This window comes from Helianthus annuus, chromosome 16 (assembly GCF_002127325.2).
Source record: "Helianthus annuus cultivar XRQ/B chromosome 16, HanXRQr2.0-SUNRISE, whole genome shotgun sequence".
In the NCBI taxonomy this organism is placed as follows: domain Eukaryota; kingdom Viridiplantae; phylum Streptophyta; class Magnoliopsida; order Asterales; family Asteraceae; genus Helianthus; species Helianthus annuus.
This window is the reverse complement of record NC_035448.2, coordinates 194,521,062-194,537,659: the sequence shown is the minus strand read 5'-3', so window position 1 is coordinate 194,537,659 and position 16,598 is coordinate 194,521,062. Positions and strand designations below refer to the sequence as shown.

General features: G+C 33.4%; 1 protein-coding gene and 1 long non-coding RNA gene across 2 annotated transcripts; both read right to left on the bottom strand.

Annotated features, from left to right (window-relative positions):
- Positions 1-830: 830 nt before the first annotated feature.
- Positions 831-2,513, bottom strand: LOC110915106 (3-ketoacyl-CoA synthase 5). The gene has a single exon (XM_022159739.2). The coding sequence runs from the start codon at positions 2,452-2,454 to the stop codon at positions 1,015-1,017; it is 1,440 nt and encodes a 479-aa protein (XP_022015431.1). The 5' UTR covers positions 2,455-2,513; the 3' UTR covers positions 831-1,014.
- Positions 2,514-14,978: 12,465 nt separating this feature from the next.
- On the bottom strand, positions 14,979-16,598 carry LOC110918124. Its single transcript, XR_002581081.1, has 3 exons — positions 16,533-16,598; positions 15,950-16,032; positions 14,979-15,071 (listed from the first exon to the last, which is right to left on the bottom strand). It is a non-coding gene; the product is annotated as an uncharacterized LOC110918124 (long non-coding RNA).

Sequence of the window (16,598 nt, the reverse complement as noted above, 5' to 3'; positions counted from 1 at the left end):
AATACAAACTCAAGATCTGATATGTTAAAATATTTCTTTTTAAGCTGAAAGTATTAAACTGGCTATGGCTAAACCACATGGGCAAAATAATGATTTACTCTATATTAAATATATATAGGTCTTGAATATTTATTTTGAAATCTTTCATGGATGGAGAGTGGTTGAATTAATATTAAATACATGTGACATTAAATAAATATCTAAGAAATCACATCATGTTCAAATTCGACCGGTTAAACATTCAATTCAGTAAAGTTACTCAACAACTAATTAATAGTATAATGAACATAAACAAATGATTAAATTATTGTCTTCACCTCACTAACAAACATGTAATCGATGACATTTCTTCAAAACATATTGACATCATGTGATTAAAACTAACGATTCATTTAAACTAGTTAAAAATGTGCATCAAAAGTAATTACCTACAACATAGTGTCTAACTTTGTAACAATGAGTGCAAGTTGTGAAAGCGATGAGTGAACGAACTGTATGATGATTTAAAACGGGTAATTCATATCGATCTAGAACTACGACCTGTAATTTCATTTAAATATAGTTCCAACCTTTACGACGTTGTTCTAGCTAAATCCTATCATTTGTAACATAATGAACATATATACCTTTACCCTTACCTTTATTCATGTCACGTGTTGGATCGTGAGAAACACGAAAATCACTTTATACAATACTTATCTCTATATCAATACATGAACCCATGTAAGTTAATATATTAATGAGCGTTCACAAACATAAATAATTGAATTGAACGAGACGTTTGCAATATGGCTTTAATAAACTCCCATAAACAAGTTCTCTCACCAACATTTTATAAAACGACTTGCTTCTTGTCGATTCATATAAGTCGCTTGAGATTAACCAACAAACAATTGCTAATTTTCACTTCACAAGTCCAAAAGCATGCTAAAACAATATAAAACACCTGAAATATTTTTATTTAAGGTTATGTCGAAATCACACGTAAAACGAAATGACACATTTGCCCCTAGCTTAAAGCTTAATAACTTCTGGCTCGTTCACTGGGTACCTATGAATGCAATCAGCCCATGCACTATTCTTCGGGCTTTCAATATCTCTGTTACATTCCCAAACCGCACTGTTGCATTTAAACCCACTTCCAAACCCTATTTGCCATACCCTATCTCCTTTCTTCATCTTCCCTTTTGCTTCCATATAACCCATCTCATACCACAATGAAGATGATGATGTGTTCCCAAACCGGTGCAACGTCATTCTCGACGCTTCAACGTGCTCCGCCGACAGCCTCAGATGCTTCTGAAGATCGTCAATAACCGCACGTCCACCCGCGTGTATACAGAAATGATCAAACGCCTTTTTGAAGTCGGGAATGTAGGGTTTTAGATCAAGTTTAAGGAACTTTCTTCCTAAAAGATTGAAAAGAAACAAGAGTTGTTCGGATATTGGAAGAACCAATGGTCCTATGGTGCTTATGTTTGATTTTAACGAGTTGGCCGCGATGACCATTAGATCTAGGTTTAAGGCTATCCCGACATGACCTTCTTTGTCTTCTTCTTGTGTTACACAACGGTAAGATTTGTCTTCGGACCCTTTGTGGGTCCGAACCACATGGACAAGACTGTACTTTGCATGCTTGCGTTGTGACCTTTTATTGGTCAGAAGAACAGCCGCTCCTCCCATCCTGAAGAGACAGTTTGGGAGGAGCATTGACCGTTCTTTCCCCATGTAAGAGTTGGGGGTGATTATTTCAGTACTAATCACCACCGCGTACGACTCTGGGTGGACTTGGAGTAGGTGTTTCGCGAAATCTATGGATATTAAACCCGCGCTACAACCCATACCCGACAAGTTAAAACTTTTAACGTTGCTTCTCATCTTGTACTTGCTAACCACCATGGCCGAAAGAGAAGGAGTTGGTGCAAAGAGACTGCAGTTTATGATCAAGATATCGATATCTTTCGGGCTAATACCCGTGTTTTGAAACAACGAATCCATGGCTGAGAAAATGACCAATTGGGATTCATCTCTAGCATCAGCCATATTAGGGTTTGGTGGAAGATAATGCAATGCATGTGGTAAACATGTTTCTTCACCCAAACCGGATCTTTCAAAGATTTTGAGTTGGAAAGCAATGCTCTTGGGCTGTGAGGCTAAGATGATGCTACCGTGTTCAGCCGCGGTAGCAAACGGCACTCGGAGGATGTTAGGCGGCTTGAAACAAGCGAAGTCGACGAGGTAAATGGTTCGAGGCTTGTTCAAGAAGTAGAATGTGAGAATGGAAATGATTAGCAAGGTGAAAATGAGTGTGTGGACTAAAGAAAGATGGTTAAGAAGATGGTATGGGAATTGTTGAAATGTTGGAATAGAGATTGCAAAGATTAGGGTTATGATGAAAAGTTTAGGGACATGGTTGATGAGAAAGTCATAATATTGTTTTGCAGATTTCAACATTGTGAAGAAACAGTTAGATGTGTGTGGGGTGAGTTTGGGATGTCGGAAGAAGTGAATATGAAGGGTATATGAAGGGGAGGGAAGGTGAGGATTTAATATTTTTATAAATATAGTGGGGATGAGGTAGATGAGAAGATTAAATGAGGTTATATTTTATCTTATCTTTATTAATAAAATATACATGTTATATTTATATAGTAACCTTCGTTTAAAAAAGTTCGGAAAACATTGCAGCTTACTTAGTTTTATCAGTTTAACATGTTTGTTTATTCTATACTAGGTTAGAACCTTATCTATTACACGAGTTGAATAAATGTAATTATATATACTAAATAAAAAACAATATATTTTTAAAAACCTCATTTATTACACGTGTTGAGTAAATATAATTTTATATATTAAATAATAAAAAAAACTATATCTTTAAGAACCTCATGTATTGTGCGAGTTGAATAAATGTAATTTTATATATCAAATAATAAAAAAGTTATATTTAAAAAAAAAACCCTGTGTATTCATGGGTGAAAGAAATGTAATTTTATGTACTAAATAATAAAAAAGTTATATTTTAAAAAAACTCCATGTATTGTACGGGTTGAATAAATCTAACTTTATATACCAAATATTTTAAAAAAATTTATATCTTTAAAAACCCTGTGTATTACACGGGGTAGTGTTTGATATGCAACAATGAGATACGAAATGGAATAGACCTTTTTGTTGCTTTTTGAACGTCACTTTTATAAAAAAAATAGCAAAATACTTGATTTTATGGTATATATAAGTTATTGTAAAAAAGACCAAAAGTGTGAGAAAGGTAAGAAAGAATCTCAACCATTAGATCTAAATTAATTGAAAAGGGTATAATTGTAAATGCATTAACAAATTCAAATATGGTAATCCTTGATTTAAAGATTTGGAGAGAGAAAAACCTGGATTTTAGGACTTATAACCGTCCATAAATATAGCACCATTCAGAGCATGTTCATACATGGTGTTTCAAATATAACACAATTCAGAAAATATAACACCATTCAGCACAAAACTAACACCATTCAGCAAAAAAATAACATCATTCAGTACAAAAATAACACCATTCAGCAGTAAATAAAAAAAAACACCATTCAGTACAAGAATATAACACCATTCAATACAAAAATAACACCATTCAGCACAAAAATAACACCATTCAGCAGTAAATAAAAAAAACACCATTCAGTACAAAAATAACACCATTCAGCACAAAAATAACACCATTCAGCAGTAGATAAAAAAAACCATTCAGTACAAAAATAACACCATTCAGCACATAAATAACACCATTCAGCAGTAAATAAAAAAAACACCATTCAGTACAAAAATAACACCATTCAGTACAAAAATAATACCATTCAGTACAAGATATAACACCATTCAGTGAAGAAAAAAATAACACCTCTGTATCATCTTCTCCACTTCTGGCACCACCACTGGCACTTTCGGCACCACCACTGCTGCACCACCGCTGCCGATCCGCACAACCACTGTCGCTGCCCGCTCGCCGTCGCCGCTGCCGCTCGCCGTCGCCGCTGCCGCTCGTCGTCGCCGCTGTTTGATCGATTATAAAGATAGACGAACCCTGAATCAAGTTTGGAGACCAAGATCACGAACCCTGGTTCGTTTGGTTGAGATGCTTTAATCTGAGATCAAAACGAAATGGGAACCGAACATCTCTTAGGCTAGTTGGAAATCATGAAGCAACAAAGAATCATGTGCGTGATTGATCGGGGCACAAGAAGTCGAGATATGGAGGTTTAGCGGCATTAGGGTTTTGAAAATTGTAGAGAGAGAGAGAAACTGTACGATCAATTGGAGAGAGAGATCGGAATTATAGGAATTTTGATTTATAGTTTCCTATTTTGAATGGATATAAAGACTTTATTACCCCTATAATTTTCAATTCAGTCCAAATTAAGAAAAATATTTTACATTTTGGTCCCTATTGATCTCAACCAGTGGCGGATCTAGGATTCCGACCAAGCGGGAACGTTTTATAAATAAGCGATAACGAAATCGAAAAAACGTCAAATTTTTCCAAAATTTACACTAAAAACGTCAAAAATTTTCCGACCAAGCGATAGCGGAGGCTACCCCTTGGTCTAATATATATCCGCCCCTGATCTCAACCATTAGATCAAAAGATCTAATGGTTGAGATTCTTTCTTATTTTTCTCACACTTTGGGCCTTTTTTACAGGATTCTAACTCTCTCTCTCTCTCTATATATATAGGGTTAGGCTATATAGAAAACCCTAAATATTTAGGAAACCCGGGAAACTCAAAGCTCCCGACTTTTTTTTTTTTGAAAAAAATAACACATGTAATATATATGTTTTTAAGAGTTTTGGGCCAAAAAAATCAAAAAAGCGCCAAAGGTTTTTTTTTAAAAAAAAACAAATTTCAGTAACTTTCAGCATTTTTTGTCTAACACATGTTAGTCAACGAAGTTTTTGAAACTTGTTTATTTATTTTTTTTAAAAAGTACTCGGCGCTTTTTTGTTTTTTTTGGCCCAAAACTCTTAAAAACATGTATATTACATGTGTTATTTTTTTCAAAAAAAAAAGTCGGGAGCTTTGAGTTTCCAGAGTTTTCTAAAATTTTTAGGGTTTTTTATCTAGCATTATATATATATATATATATATATATATATATATCTTTCTATACTAATAAATAAAAATCCTTTTTGGACACGTGTCATTCTCTAGTAATTTCTCACCCTTAGTTTTTTAGTTATCTCTTTTATTAAACAATAATAATAATATTAAACATCAATTTAACTAAATCTATTTATCTCTTTTGTTTAATTGATTTCTTTTTTAATTCTAAAGTTTCAATCTTTTGCAATTTAAGTCTAAAGTTTCGATTTATGGTATTTTAACCCTTTTGGTTAATTTGATTTTTCACTTCTAATTCAAAAGTTTTCATCTTTTGCAATTTACCCTTTAATTGTTTTTTACTTTCAATCCAAAGTTTTTCATCTATTTTTACTTTCAACTTTAGTCTCTTATATATTTTTTATCTTTCATAAGTTCTCCGTTTAACGTGTCGTTCTAAATTTCTGACTTAACATGCCGCAACGTGCGTGTGGGGTTCAACATTTTTCATCTATTTTTTTCCTGTTTGACATGTCCGTCGCAGCGCGTCTATTTTCCCCGTTTTATAGGTCTGTCGCAACGTGCGAGTCAGAGATCGACTTAGTTATTTTTTCTTCGGTTTTACACGCAGGCTCATGGTCATGTGAAAACATTTGTCTTTCATCTAACATGATATATAACTATTGAATCACCCACCGCATTGCGGCGGGTGGTAAATCTAGTATATATATATATAAATAATGAAGTATATAAAGTTATTTTAGTTTTAAAAACTTGATTGAAAGAAAATGACTAAATGAATAAAATAGTCATATTTCTCATTATATAATATATCAATTGTTAATTATGATCCTATTATCACTTTTTTAGATAACATAATGATTTATTGAAATTCTCTGGTCGTTAATTTAGAATGAAAATTTCCAATTCTATTTTACAAATTGTCTTTTTATATAACGATAACAATTATATTCAATTTTTTTTTTCGTGAGGTATTTTGATTCATAAATGAAATGCTATTAAATAGGTTGAGTTGTTCTTTTTTTCTTTTCTAATATACATTTTGTATCACCTTATCTAATGATGTGTATGATTCATTGAAATTGTTTGGTCGTTAATCTAAAATGAAAAATGCCAATTCTATTTTATAAATTGTAGAGTTGATCAGATTTATATTAATTTAACTAATATTTAATAATTTAATTAAATAATAATTATCTACAATTAAGGATGGTCTAGAATAATGACTAGTGTCCTTTTATTGGTTTCTTTTATTATATAGTATAGATTATATTGCCATCGTTGTTTGTAATCAACTTTTGGTAATTACAGCCGTTTAAAGTCATCAACATTTAATCTCAGCTGTTTAAAGTCATTAAATTCCTTCTAGAAGCAGCAGTTGGTGTCGGTTTTGCACTCTCTCAACCATGATCTTGCAGTTTATTAAGATGCACCAATCAGAAATGTAGGTTACAACTTACGGTTTAAAGTGTATTCCTTATTTTCAGGAACTTAGTGGGGTAGTGGACACCGAACTAAATACTTTGCTGGCTAAATAATACCAGTTCATGTAGCATAACTTCTATCTTTTTTTTTTCGCATTTCCTGAATTCATACAACAAGACATCTACAACAATGGATCTCTCGGATGACTTCATGGACATATGTGAAGGCGGCGACTTTGCAATGAAAGTAAGTAGGAAAGTAAAATGTTTAGCAACCAAAGCAAATTGTTAGTAATGTAATATACGTTAACAATTCTAACGTTTTATTGCAGTTGAGTACCAATGTAACAGCTAGGGGTGCAAACGAGCCGAGCTACTCGCGAGCTACTCGAGCTCGGCTCGAAAAAAAGTTCGAACGAGTCGAGCTTAAACGAGCTCGAGCTCAAGCCCAAGCCTAAAAACAAGCTCGTTTAGTAAACGAGCCCGAGCCCGAGCTTCGCTTATCGAGCTCGAGCCGGCTCACGAGCCTAATCGAGCTTTCTGTTTATATATTTTTTTATTAATATATTAAACATATATTTATATAATAATAATTACCATTTATATAAATATAAAAAATAACTAAATTATATGTATAATAATAATTATAATTAATATAAATTAATTAATAAATACTAAACGGGTCGAGTCCGAGCCGAGCTCGAGCTTGAAAAATTACCTTCGAGCCGAGCTTGAGCTTTAGAAATAAAGCTCGAATCGAGCCGAGTTCAAGCTTGAGCTTTCATATGTTAAACAAGCTCGAGCTCGAGCCTGGTCGAGCTCGGGCTCGGCTCGGCTCGTTTGCACCCCTAGTAACATCCAAAAAGATTGAAATGTTTAGCCCAAAGAAAGATTCTTCTATGATACCTATTTTATAGTGCATACCTATTTTAGCAATCTAAATGTCGATGTTTTCTAATCTTTTGTGAATTGCACCAAATATTTAGTATTCTAATATATGGTAGCAATTGTAATTTTTACAGCTGGGTACTAATGCAATGACACCGAAGAAGAAACAAATATGCAGCCCAATGAAAGATTCTCTGAAGGTATCGTCTTAACTCACAACTAATGTATAAACATTGTTTTAATATTTAGTCTGTTTTGTTAAATTCTATGAATTTATTGTTTTAGACGAACAGTGGAAGTGTAGAGATCATTTCATATGGCCAGTATTTCAGTCCATTCAAATCTGAAATGCACATGGATGTTTTTGAATAGGTGGGTGTTTTTTAAAATAAAGTTATAAATGCAGAATTAAATCATGATTTTTCCATACCTATATGTGTTTTTATAAATGTATTATACTAATGTTTTTAGTACTTGTATTTTCAGAACATAGAAAAGCAAGCTAAAAGAAAACATGCGCTCCTAACTTAGAAATGGGATGAAGTCATTGATATTACACAAAGTGAAGATTCGAATGGTCAGAAAGATGATTATAAGGCAAAACAACAAGATGATTTGGAGGCCGAGCTAAGTGACACAACAGACTCTCTGGATTCACCAATGAAAAGATCCAAGATTCCACGTATAATTAAAAAATGCAACGACCGTGTTGGATGGGTTGCAGTTTAAGCTTATTCAGTTTAAGTCCTGTTTTCTCATAGTCATCTTTTATGTTTTGCCTTTCAAGTCAGTATTTGTTAAGGTTTGTTTGTTCAAGTATTTTTAGGTTAAATACAATTTTCTTTTTTCAATTGATTTTTCGGTGTTTTTTATGCTAACTATATTACATATTACATATAATGTGTTAACAACAAAATCAATCAAACAGTTAGATTAAGTTTTCCTTACACATACTTAGTATACAATTTTAGTAACACACAAAACAATTTAACACGTAACAACTTATTGCATTATTGGCTATTTACCATGTGTAAAAGTGTTATTATAAAAATATAACATATATGTAGATGATTAATTGTATATTTAATAATAAACATGACTGTTATAATTTAAAAAAAAGAATTAACTAGCGGTTTTCACAAAATCGTTTATGTTTTATAAAAGTTAAATGTTCTTTTATTTTCAAAATAATTGTAAACAAAGTCTAGTAATTCATAACTAAAACAATTAAATAAGTAGTTACATATAATACATAGAAAAACAAACTAAAAAGTTAAGTAGCCAATAATATATTGTTACATGTTAATAAATTCCGCGTGCCATTTTGTTTTTCTCGGGTGTGTTCTCAAACATCAGGCCTATATAGGTATTTAAAAAAAATTGATTCCTATATAGGTTTTTAAAAAAATGAGTTCTATTATATAGAGTGAAAATACAAAATAGCATTCAGTTATATAAATAACAACGGGAAAAGAATAAGAAATTTTGAAAAAAAAAAACTATAAAAAAGACGGTTAGACTGAATTAATGACGAACTTAGCCCACTTAGTCAACTTAACATGATCATCGGGCCACTAAGCCATGATCAATTAACTACCTCAGGTTTTAACAAATTAATATAAACGTACGGTTATGTTATCTTTATTACCAAGTCAGCCCACTTACCCACTTGCCATGATCCTTGCTCACTAATCCATGATTGAATAACTACCTAAGTTTTACTCAATTAACTGTTTTCATTAAAATTTGGACATTTAGCTCTATATAAGATATTATATAAACATTTCAGGTTCAGTTTAGTTTGAGTTTAGACTATTATCAAATTGAGTTCCATTGGAAAACCAGTTCGAACAAAAAGGTACGTCATCCGAAAATCTTACTTTAGTCGATTTTAGATATCAAAGCATTATTATTATGTTTATAAGCTTTTAATGTTTAGAACCTTATATACAAATAAAATCATTTAGGCGTGTACTAGGTATGCTAAGATCTGTAAGTGAATTATGTTAATCCTAATGCCTAATAATATAGAGTATGACTAATAAATATAGGATAGGAGAATTCTCATAGAGGGGTGCTGAAGTTGGGTAGTCCAATAGCACAAAAGAGTACCAGTAAGATGACTTACAGTAAGAAGATATAAACATGTTAAGTGTCTTCAAATAAGTTAAGTTCCTGGACAGATGATAGGAAACAATAGTAATAAGTTTTTAAATATAAAAAAATAGTAATATGCTTGTCAACTAAATTAAAATCTCAATTGCTAAGTAGACAGAATAACATGTTCAGCAGTAGAACTTTTATAATAGAAACATAGATACTTGATGTCACAAACAATATCAAACTACTATGCGTAAAGTTAAAAAAACTAATGAATTATAAGTGGGTAAAGAAGTCGAACCACTATTAACCCCCTAAAGCCTAAGATATCTCAAAAAGGTAGAATTTTTGAAGAGAATATTGAAAAACGAGGTTGAATTAGCAAATTTTCATTGAGAGAGAGATTAAGCTCAACCAATTTAGGAAGTGAGATCTCTGAAGGGATATGCCCTCTCAAACTGTTTTCTGACAAGTCAAGGCTTTCCAGAGACTAAAGACTGAAAAAGTTGGGAGGTGGGTTTCTGTTCAATCCAGTGGAGCCAAGATTTAGAAAATTTAAAGATGAAGAAGATATATTAAGATTACTAGGTAAAACTGTAGAGATGTTAACAAATGTGAGAGAAAGTTCTTCCATTACAGTTAAATTTTGAAGCAGATTGATGAAAACATGAGGTTCAAGATTAATCTCATTAAAAGAGAGATCAAGGGACATCATTTTATGAAGGTGTGAAATATATGTGGGAACTTGACTAGTAAACCCACAATAGGAGATGTTGAGATGTGTGAGACTATTAGAAAGCTTGCCTATGTCAAGTGGAAGTTGGGAATCAGTAAAATTATTGTAAGCAAGGTTGAGTCTCTTGAGACGAGGGAGGTGAAAAAGAGTGGAGTTAGGGTGGATAGTACCTTGCACCATCCCATAGCTCAGTTCAAGACTGATAACGTCACCAGTGGAGTGGTCACAAGTGACTCCATTCCAGTCACAACAATCTGTACTTAGGGGTGTTCAAGATCGGATTATCTCCAGATATCCGAAAATTTCGGATAGTGAATATTGATATCCGAAATTTCGGATACGGATTCGGATATCCGAATATATAAAAACATAAAAAAAATGTTTTGTACATAGATTAAAACTAAACTCATATTCGATTTTCCAAATTTCCAACATTGCAAACTAAACACATTCATAAATCCACATCTGAATCCGATTATTTACTATTTTTTACTATATTTCAAACTAAATATAATGCTCATATACTATATATATTTATAAAAAAAATTAGTTTTCGGATATCGGATAATCGGATTATCCGAAATTTTTGAAAATAATATCCAAATCCGAAAATTTTACTTATCCGGTTTTCGGATATCTGAATTTTTGGATATCCAAAATTTCGGATATTTCGGGTACAAATTTTCTGATATTTCGGATTCGGTTTCGGATACAGATTTTTTTGAACACCCCTATCTGTACTTGTGTTCCAGTTCATCATGAGTGGATTATAGCCAGAACAAAGCCAATCTTCACATTCAGAGTCATACTCAAACAAAGTATCATTGATGGAGGAAAGGTTTTGTTTAAACATAAGCAAAGCAAGGGTCTATTGAACAGAGCATTTATGGGTGGTGTTGATAGAAGAAGTGGTAGAAGAGATGAAGAATAAGGAAAGGAAAAAGAATAGCAAAATCGAATTACTCATTCCCCTTAATTGTATATTTCTTCGAATGGCTATGTATATTAAGTTTGCTCAATCAATATATACTCAATAATAGTACAATAATTTGCATGTAGTTTCAAAGACCAGTGATACTTTTTGACCTTCCCCATCAACTTTCACATAAGTCTTTGGTTCAATAATAATGTAATTATAACTTTCACATTAAAGTGTGTAAAACGTTCACTTGTAAATAGACATAATGGAACGAGGTTTCGTGTGAGAAAAGACTTTGGGATTACGATAAGACTTTAAATTGTAGGTAAGGTCTTAAGTTTAATGATATCGTGTACTTGTGTAGACTATTCAGCAAAGATGAATAACATAAGGATAACATTTTACATGTGTCTTAAATAACAATGAGTCTCTGGAGATGAGGGAGGTGAAAAAGAGTGGAGTTAGGGTGGATAGTACCTTGCACCATCCCACAGCTCAGGTCAAGACCGATAACGTCACCAGTGGAGTGGTCACAAGTGACTCTATTCCAATCACAACAATCTGTACTTAGGGGTGTTCAAGATCGAATTATCCCCGGATATCCGAAAACTTTGGATAGTGGATATTGATATCCGAATTCGTATCCGAAATTTCGGATATCTGAAACCAAATATCTGAAATTTCGGATACGGATTCGGATATCCAAACGGATATCTGAATTTATAAAAAAATTTAAAAAATGTTTTGGGCATAGATTAAAACTAAACTTATATTCAATTTTCCAAATTTCCAACATTGAAAACTAAAAACATACATAAATCCACATCTGAATCTAGTTATTTATTATTATTTACTATATTTAAAGCCAAATATAATGCTCATATACTATATAAATTTATAAATATATTAGTTTTCGGATATCGGATAATCGGATTATCCGAAATTTTTGAAATTAATATCCGGATCCGAATCAGAAAATTCGGATTATTCGATTTTCGGATTTCCGAATTTTCGGATATCCAAAATTGCAGATATTTCGGATACAAATTTTCGGATATTTCAGATTCAGTTTCAGATACAGATTTTTTTTGAACACCCCTATTTGTACTTGTGTTCCAGTTCATCATGAGTGGATTATAACCAGAACCAAGCCAATCTTCATATTCAGAGTCATACTCAAACAGGGTATCATTGATGGAGGAAAGGTTTTGTTTAAATAGAAGCAAAGCAAGGGTTTGTTGAACAGAGCATTTATGGGTGGTGTTGATTGAAGAAGTGGTAAAAGAGATGAAGAATAAGAAAAGGAAAAAGAAGAGCAAAGTCGAATTACTCATTCTCTTTAATTGTATGTTTCTTCGAATGGCTATATATATTCAGTTTGCTCAATCAATATATACTCAATAATAGTACAACAATTTGCATGTAGTTTCAAAGACCAGTGATACTTTTTGACCTTCCCCACCAACTTTCACATAAGTCTTTGGTTCAATAATAACGTAATTATAACTTTCACATTAAAGTGTGTAAAACGTTCACTTGTAGATAGACATAATGGAACGAGGTTTTGTTTGAGAAAAGACTTTGGGATTACGGTAATACTTTAAATTGTAGGTAAGGTCTTAAGGTTAATGATATTTTGTACTTGTGTAGACTATTCAGCAAAGATGAATAACATAAGGATAACATTTTACATGTGTCTTAAATAACAATCATAGACCACAAATGAGAAAGAAACAACAGAAGTCAAATAACATTTTACATGTGTCTTAAATAACAATCATAGTACAATAATTTGCGTGTAGTTTCAAAGACTAGTGATACTTTTTGACCTTCCCCACCAATTTGCAAGTCTTTGGTGTGGATGCGATTCTTGGATCGATTCCTTTACCGATGAATGCGTATTGACACGTATCTTGTGCGGAATCCAAGTACGTGTGTGAATAGAATACAAAGAAGAATTAACTGTTGATTTCTATTGATAATGTGACAAGTACAATACCACGAAATCAAACGGACAGAGTTTCCCCGCTCTAGTCACAAAAGTTACCAATGAACAAGACCCTACACAAATATATATAGTAGTTGTGGCTTCGTACGAAGCTGTGAATGACTCCCTTCATACGAAGCTGCTCACTTCGTGCGATGTTGCTTAAGCTTCCCTTCGTACGAAGCTACATAATCTTATATGCTCTTTATGCTCTGCTCTGTTCAGCACCAGTCTTGTATCATCTGATTAAGCTACGATACGTGATTGACGGAAGTGATAGACATTATGCACTCACAGACTCCCCCTTGGATATTACTGCAGTCAATCTCGTAGCTTTCTATCTCTCTCTAAGTCTTCTAGAAATGTTGATGTTTTCAACAACATAGACATTCCCTTTTTTTTCTAACAGACTCCCCGTGGATCTGTTTACAGCTTCAGCTGCTCCCTCTTTCGATTAAATCTATCTCCAGGCTCCCCCTTTCTTTAAACTTCCGTACTTTTAAGGATCGAAACTTGGTTCCTTCTCTACAAGCTCCCGCAGGATAGTTACCTGGCTCATTGTATGCAAGCTCCCCCTTGCTTTGAGCTCGTCTTCAAACTCCCCCTTAGCTTCAGCTTTCAGGATCGTAATCAGAGCGGGTGATTGTTTGCACAGATTGAAGATACGAAGGTTGAAGCTGAGTCATCATCATCAGAGCTGAATTCATCATCTTCTACTCATATCTTCTTCTACACTTCTTCTACACATTCTTTTTAACTTTAAATTTCAGATCTATAAAGATTTCACAGTTAAAATTGGCTAAATTTTGAATATGTTGTGTGAAAACCAGTTTTAATCAATCCTACAAAGTTTTAGATCAAAATTCGAACAAAATCATACTCAAATCAGTGAAAAACCATAAAAACTTGACTGTGTTCATCGCAACTTAGTTTCGTACGAAGCCACACACTGCAGCTTCGTACGAACCCACATCTTTAAGTTGTTATTTTGAAAATTTTGGCTTCGTGCGAACCCAGACATTGGCAGCTTCGTACGAATCCGGGAATTATTTGCTTAGTACAAACCCAGATTATTTGATAGCTTCGTACGAATCCAGTTATAGCTTCGTACGAACCAAGACAGTATTGTTTGTTTTTCAAGGTTGATCAAGTGTTTGTTTGATTATGTCTTTGCAGGTAATCATGGCTGAAGAATTTTACAACACGTTTTATAACGCGTTCACATCTGAAGAAACCCCAGTTACAACAAAGATTGTTTCAAGTGCCATTTCTGAGTGTTTGAAGTATGATAGTGTGTACGGAAATCATTAACGACCACCGAAACTAATGAATATAGAAGATTATCATTGGTGAAGCACTAGATTTGAAAACTGGGTGAAGGCCTATGCTTACGAGAGTTGGATTATGATGACTTTCGGATTTGAAAAACTAGTGAGCGATAAAAATGAATTACTTACAGTTAAACAATTTTCCGAGATGACAAAAGACTGAATTGCTCAGTTTAAGGGGAAATTCAGTAAAGAGACATCAGAATTTGCAAAAATGAGGGAGAATCAAAATTTCAATGTCATATATCGAAATCCTGGCATTTTTCTTGATAGTCCAGGAAACGTCGAGTTTGACGGAGCTTTGGTCCAGATATGATCAGTTCGGTGATTAGAAAGTGTAACAACCATAAATTTATTTAGCGATTCCCGTAAATAATCACAATTTGCGGAGTATTTATATTTAAACATTCATGCTCAAATACGGGTTTATTAAAACTTACTAAATTTTAAAAGCAAAACTACATAGTGTAATTTAATTCATCGTTTTAAAAAGATGACGAAACAACTTGCGGAAGCTTCATTTAACGCGTGTTCGGTTCTTGTTCGACACTTGATCTTCATCCGGGGCTCTCGACATTCACCTGAGTTCAAAACCAACTTAAAAGTTAGTTTTGATATTTAAATAACTGGTATCACGAGGAAAATGGAGTCGAATAATCGAATTAAAGAAAAGAATCAGGAAAATCCAATATTAATCCCTTGGTCCCATAAACAAAAACTCAATTCTGGCCTCCACCGTAACTTACGGTGGTCAACGTAAGTTACGGTGGCCCCTGACTTAAAATATTTCCACCGTAACTCAGTAAGTACCTGGCGTAAAGGTTTCAGCCCCACCGTAACTTACGGTGGGCACCGTAAGTTACGGTGGCCCCTGTACCAGCCCATTCCAATTTTGCCGTTTTTGACACGAAAACTTTCGTATCTTTCAATCCGCTTGTCCGTTTTACGCGATTCTTTCTCCTACGCACTCGTAATTAAATTCTCCGTCACATGGAGTTAAAATCCGTCATTCAAACTAATAAAATTTTGGATTTTTAAGTATTCGGTTTATTGTTTGAAATTAACATTTTGACCCGTTTGTGTTTAAAACCACTAACTCGATCCTTAGACATTTAAAATACATACACTAATGTATTTAACACACAAACCTTAGCCTAGGTTCATACTTTCTAATGAATTATGTATACACATAAAACCTTTTTGACCCATTTAGAGAGTGTTAAGCACTTTAGTCTAAACCTTGCTCTTTTTCCTTTCACACCTCATAATTCTATATTCAAGGCATCTACTTATATCTCCTAATCGTAACGCAAGTTTCCAAACAACCCATATGGGTCGTTTGCCTAATATGCCCGTCAAGGGCTTTTTGGTCAATTTTAGTCCCTCGATTTACGACGAAGGACTTCTACTAATAATTGACGACAACACCACCTTTAATTATAATTATAACTGTATGTACCTGGCTCGGGTCATAGCATTGACCCGTTTACATACCTCTTGCTTTAAATTCTCTAATTAGAGCAACGCAACATATGTTATTTCCTGTAATCACAAAACTCAACAAGTAGTCGTCAGTTATTATTGTCAAATGGTATTAACATACCATTTGACCCATTTAGTCGATATGACCATTTATCAACGTATGATGGTATATTGATACCATCATGTCTTTTTGAACCTATTCCTGTTCGCATCGTGAGTTCTTACTACTAAAAAGGCATTTTCTTAAATTGTTCGACCCGTTATAATTTTTTACTAAATGGTGTCTTTATTTTGATCACTTATTATTTTTAATTATCAATTTGACCCATTCGGTTGTCGAGTGAATTCCATCACCTCAACGACATACCAACACAACCATTTTCTCTATTTCAATATCACACACATTTTACTATCTATTTTGACCCGTTTGGGTTGCCGAGTGAATTCCATCACTTCCTAGATTCACCAAGCGCAACTATTTTTTTTTTACCATAGCAACATTAAACATATTTAAGACTAAGCTTATCTACATAAATGTAACGAGACGATAAGTCGCGTACCTTTAAAGCGCTCCTTTCCAATGCGTGTTTCCACCGGCTTGTCCACTTGACGATCCGGATTTCCTT

Bases quoted from the DNA above. Each gene is read 5' to 3' on its own strand.
- LOC110915106 (XM_022159739.2), bottom strand. From the start codon at position 2,454: ATGTTGAAATCTGCAAAACAATATTATGACTTTCTCATCAACCATGTC.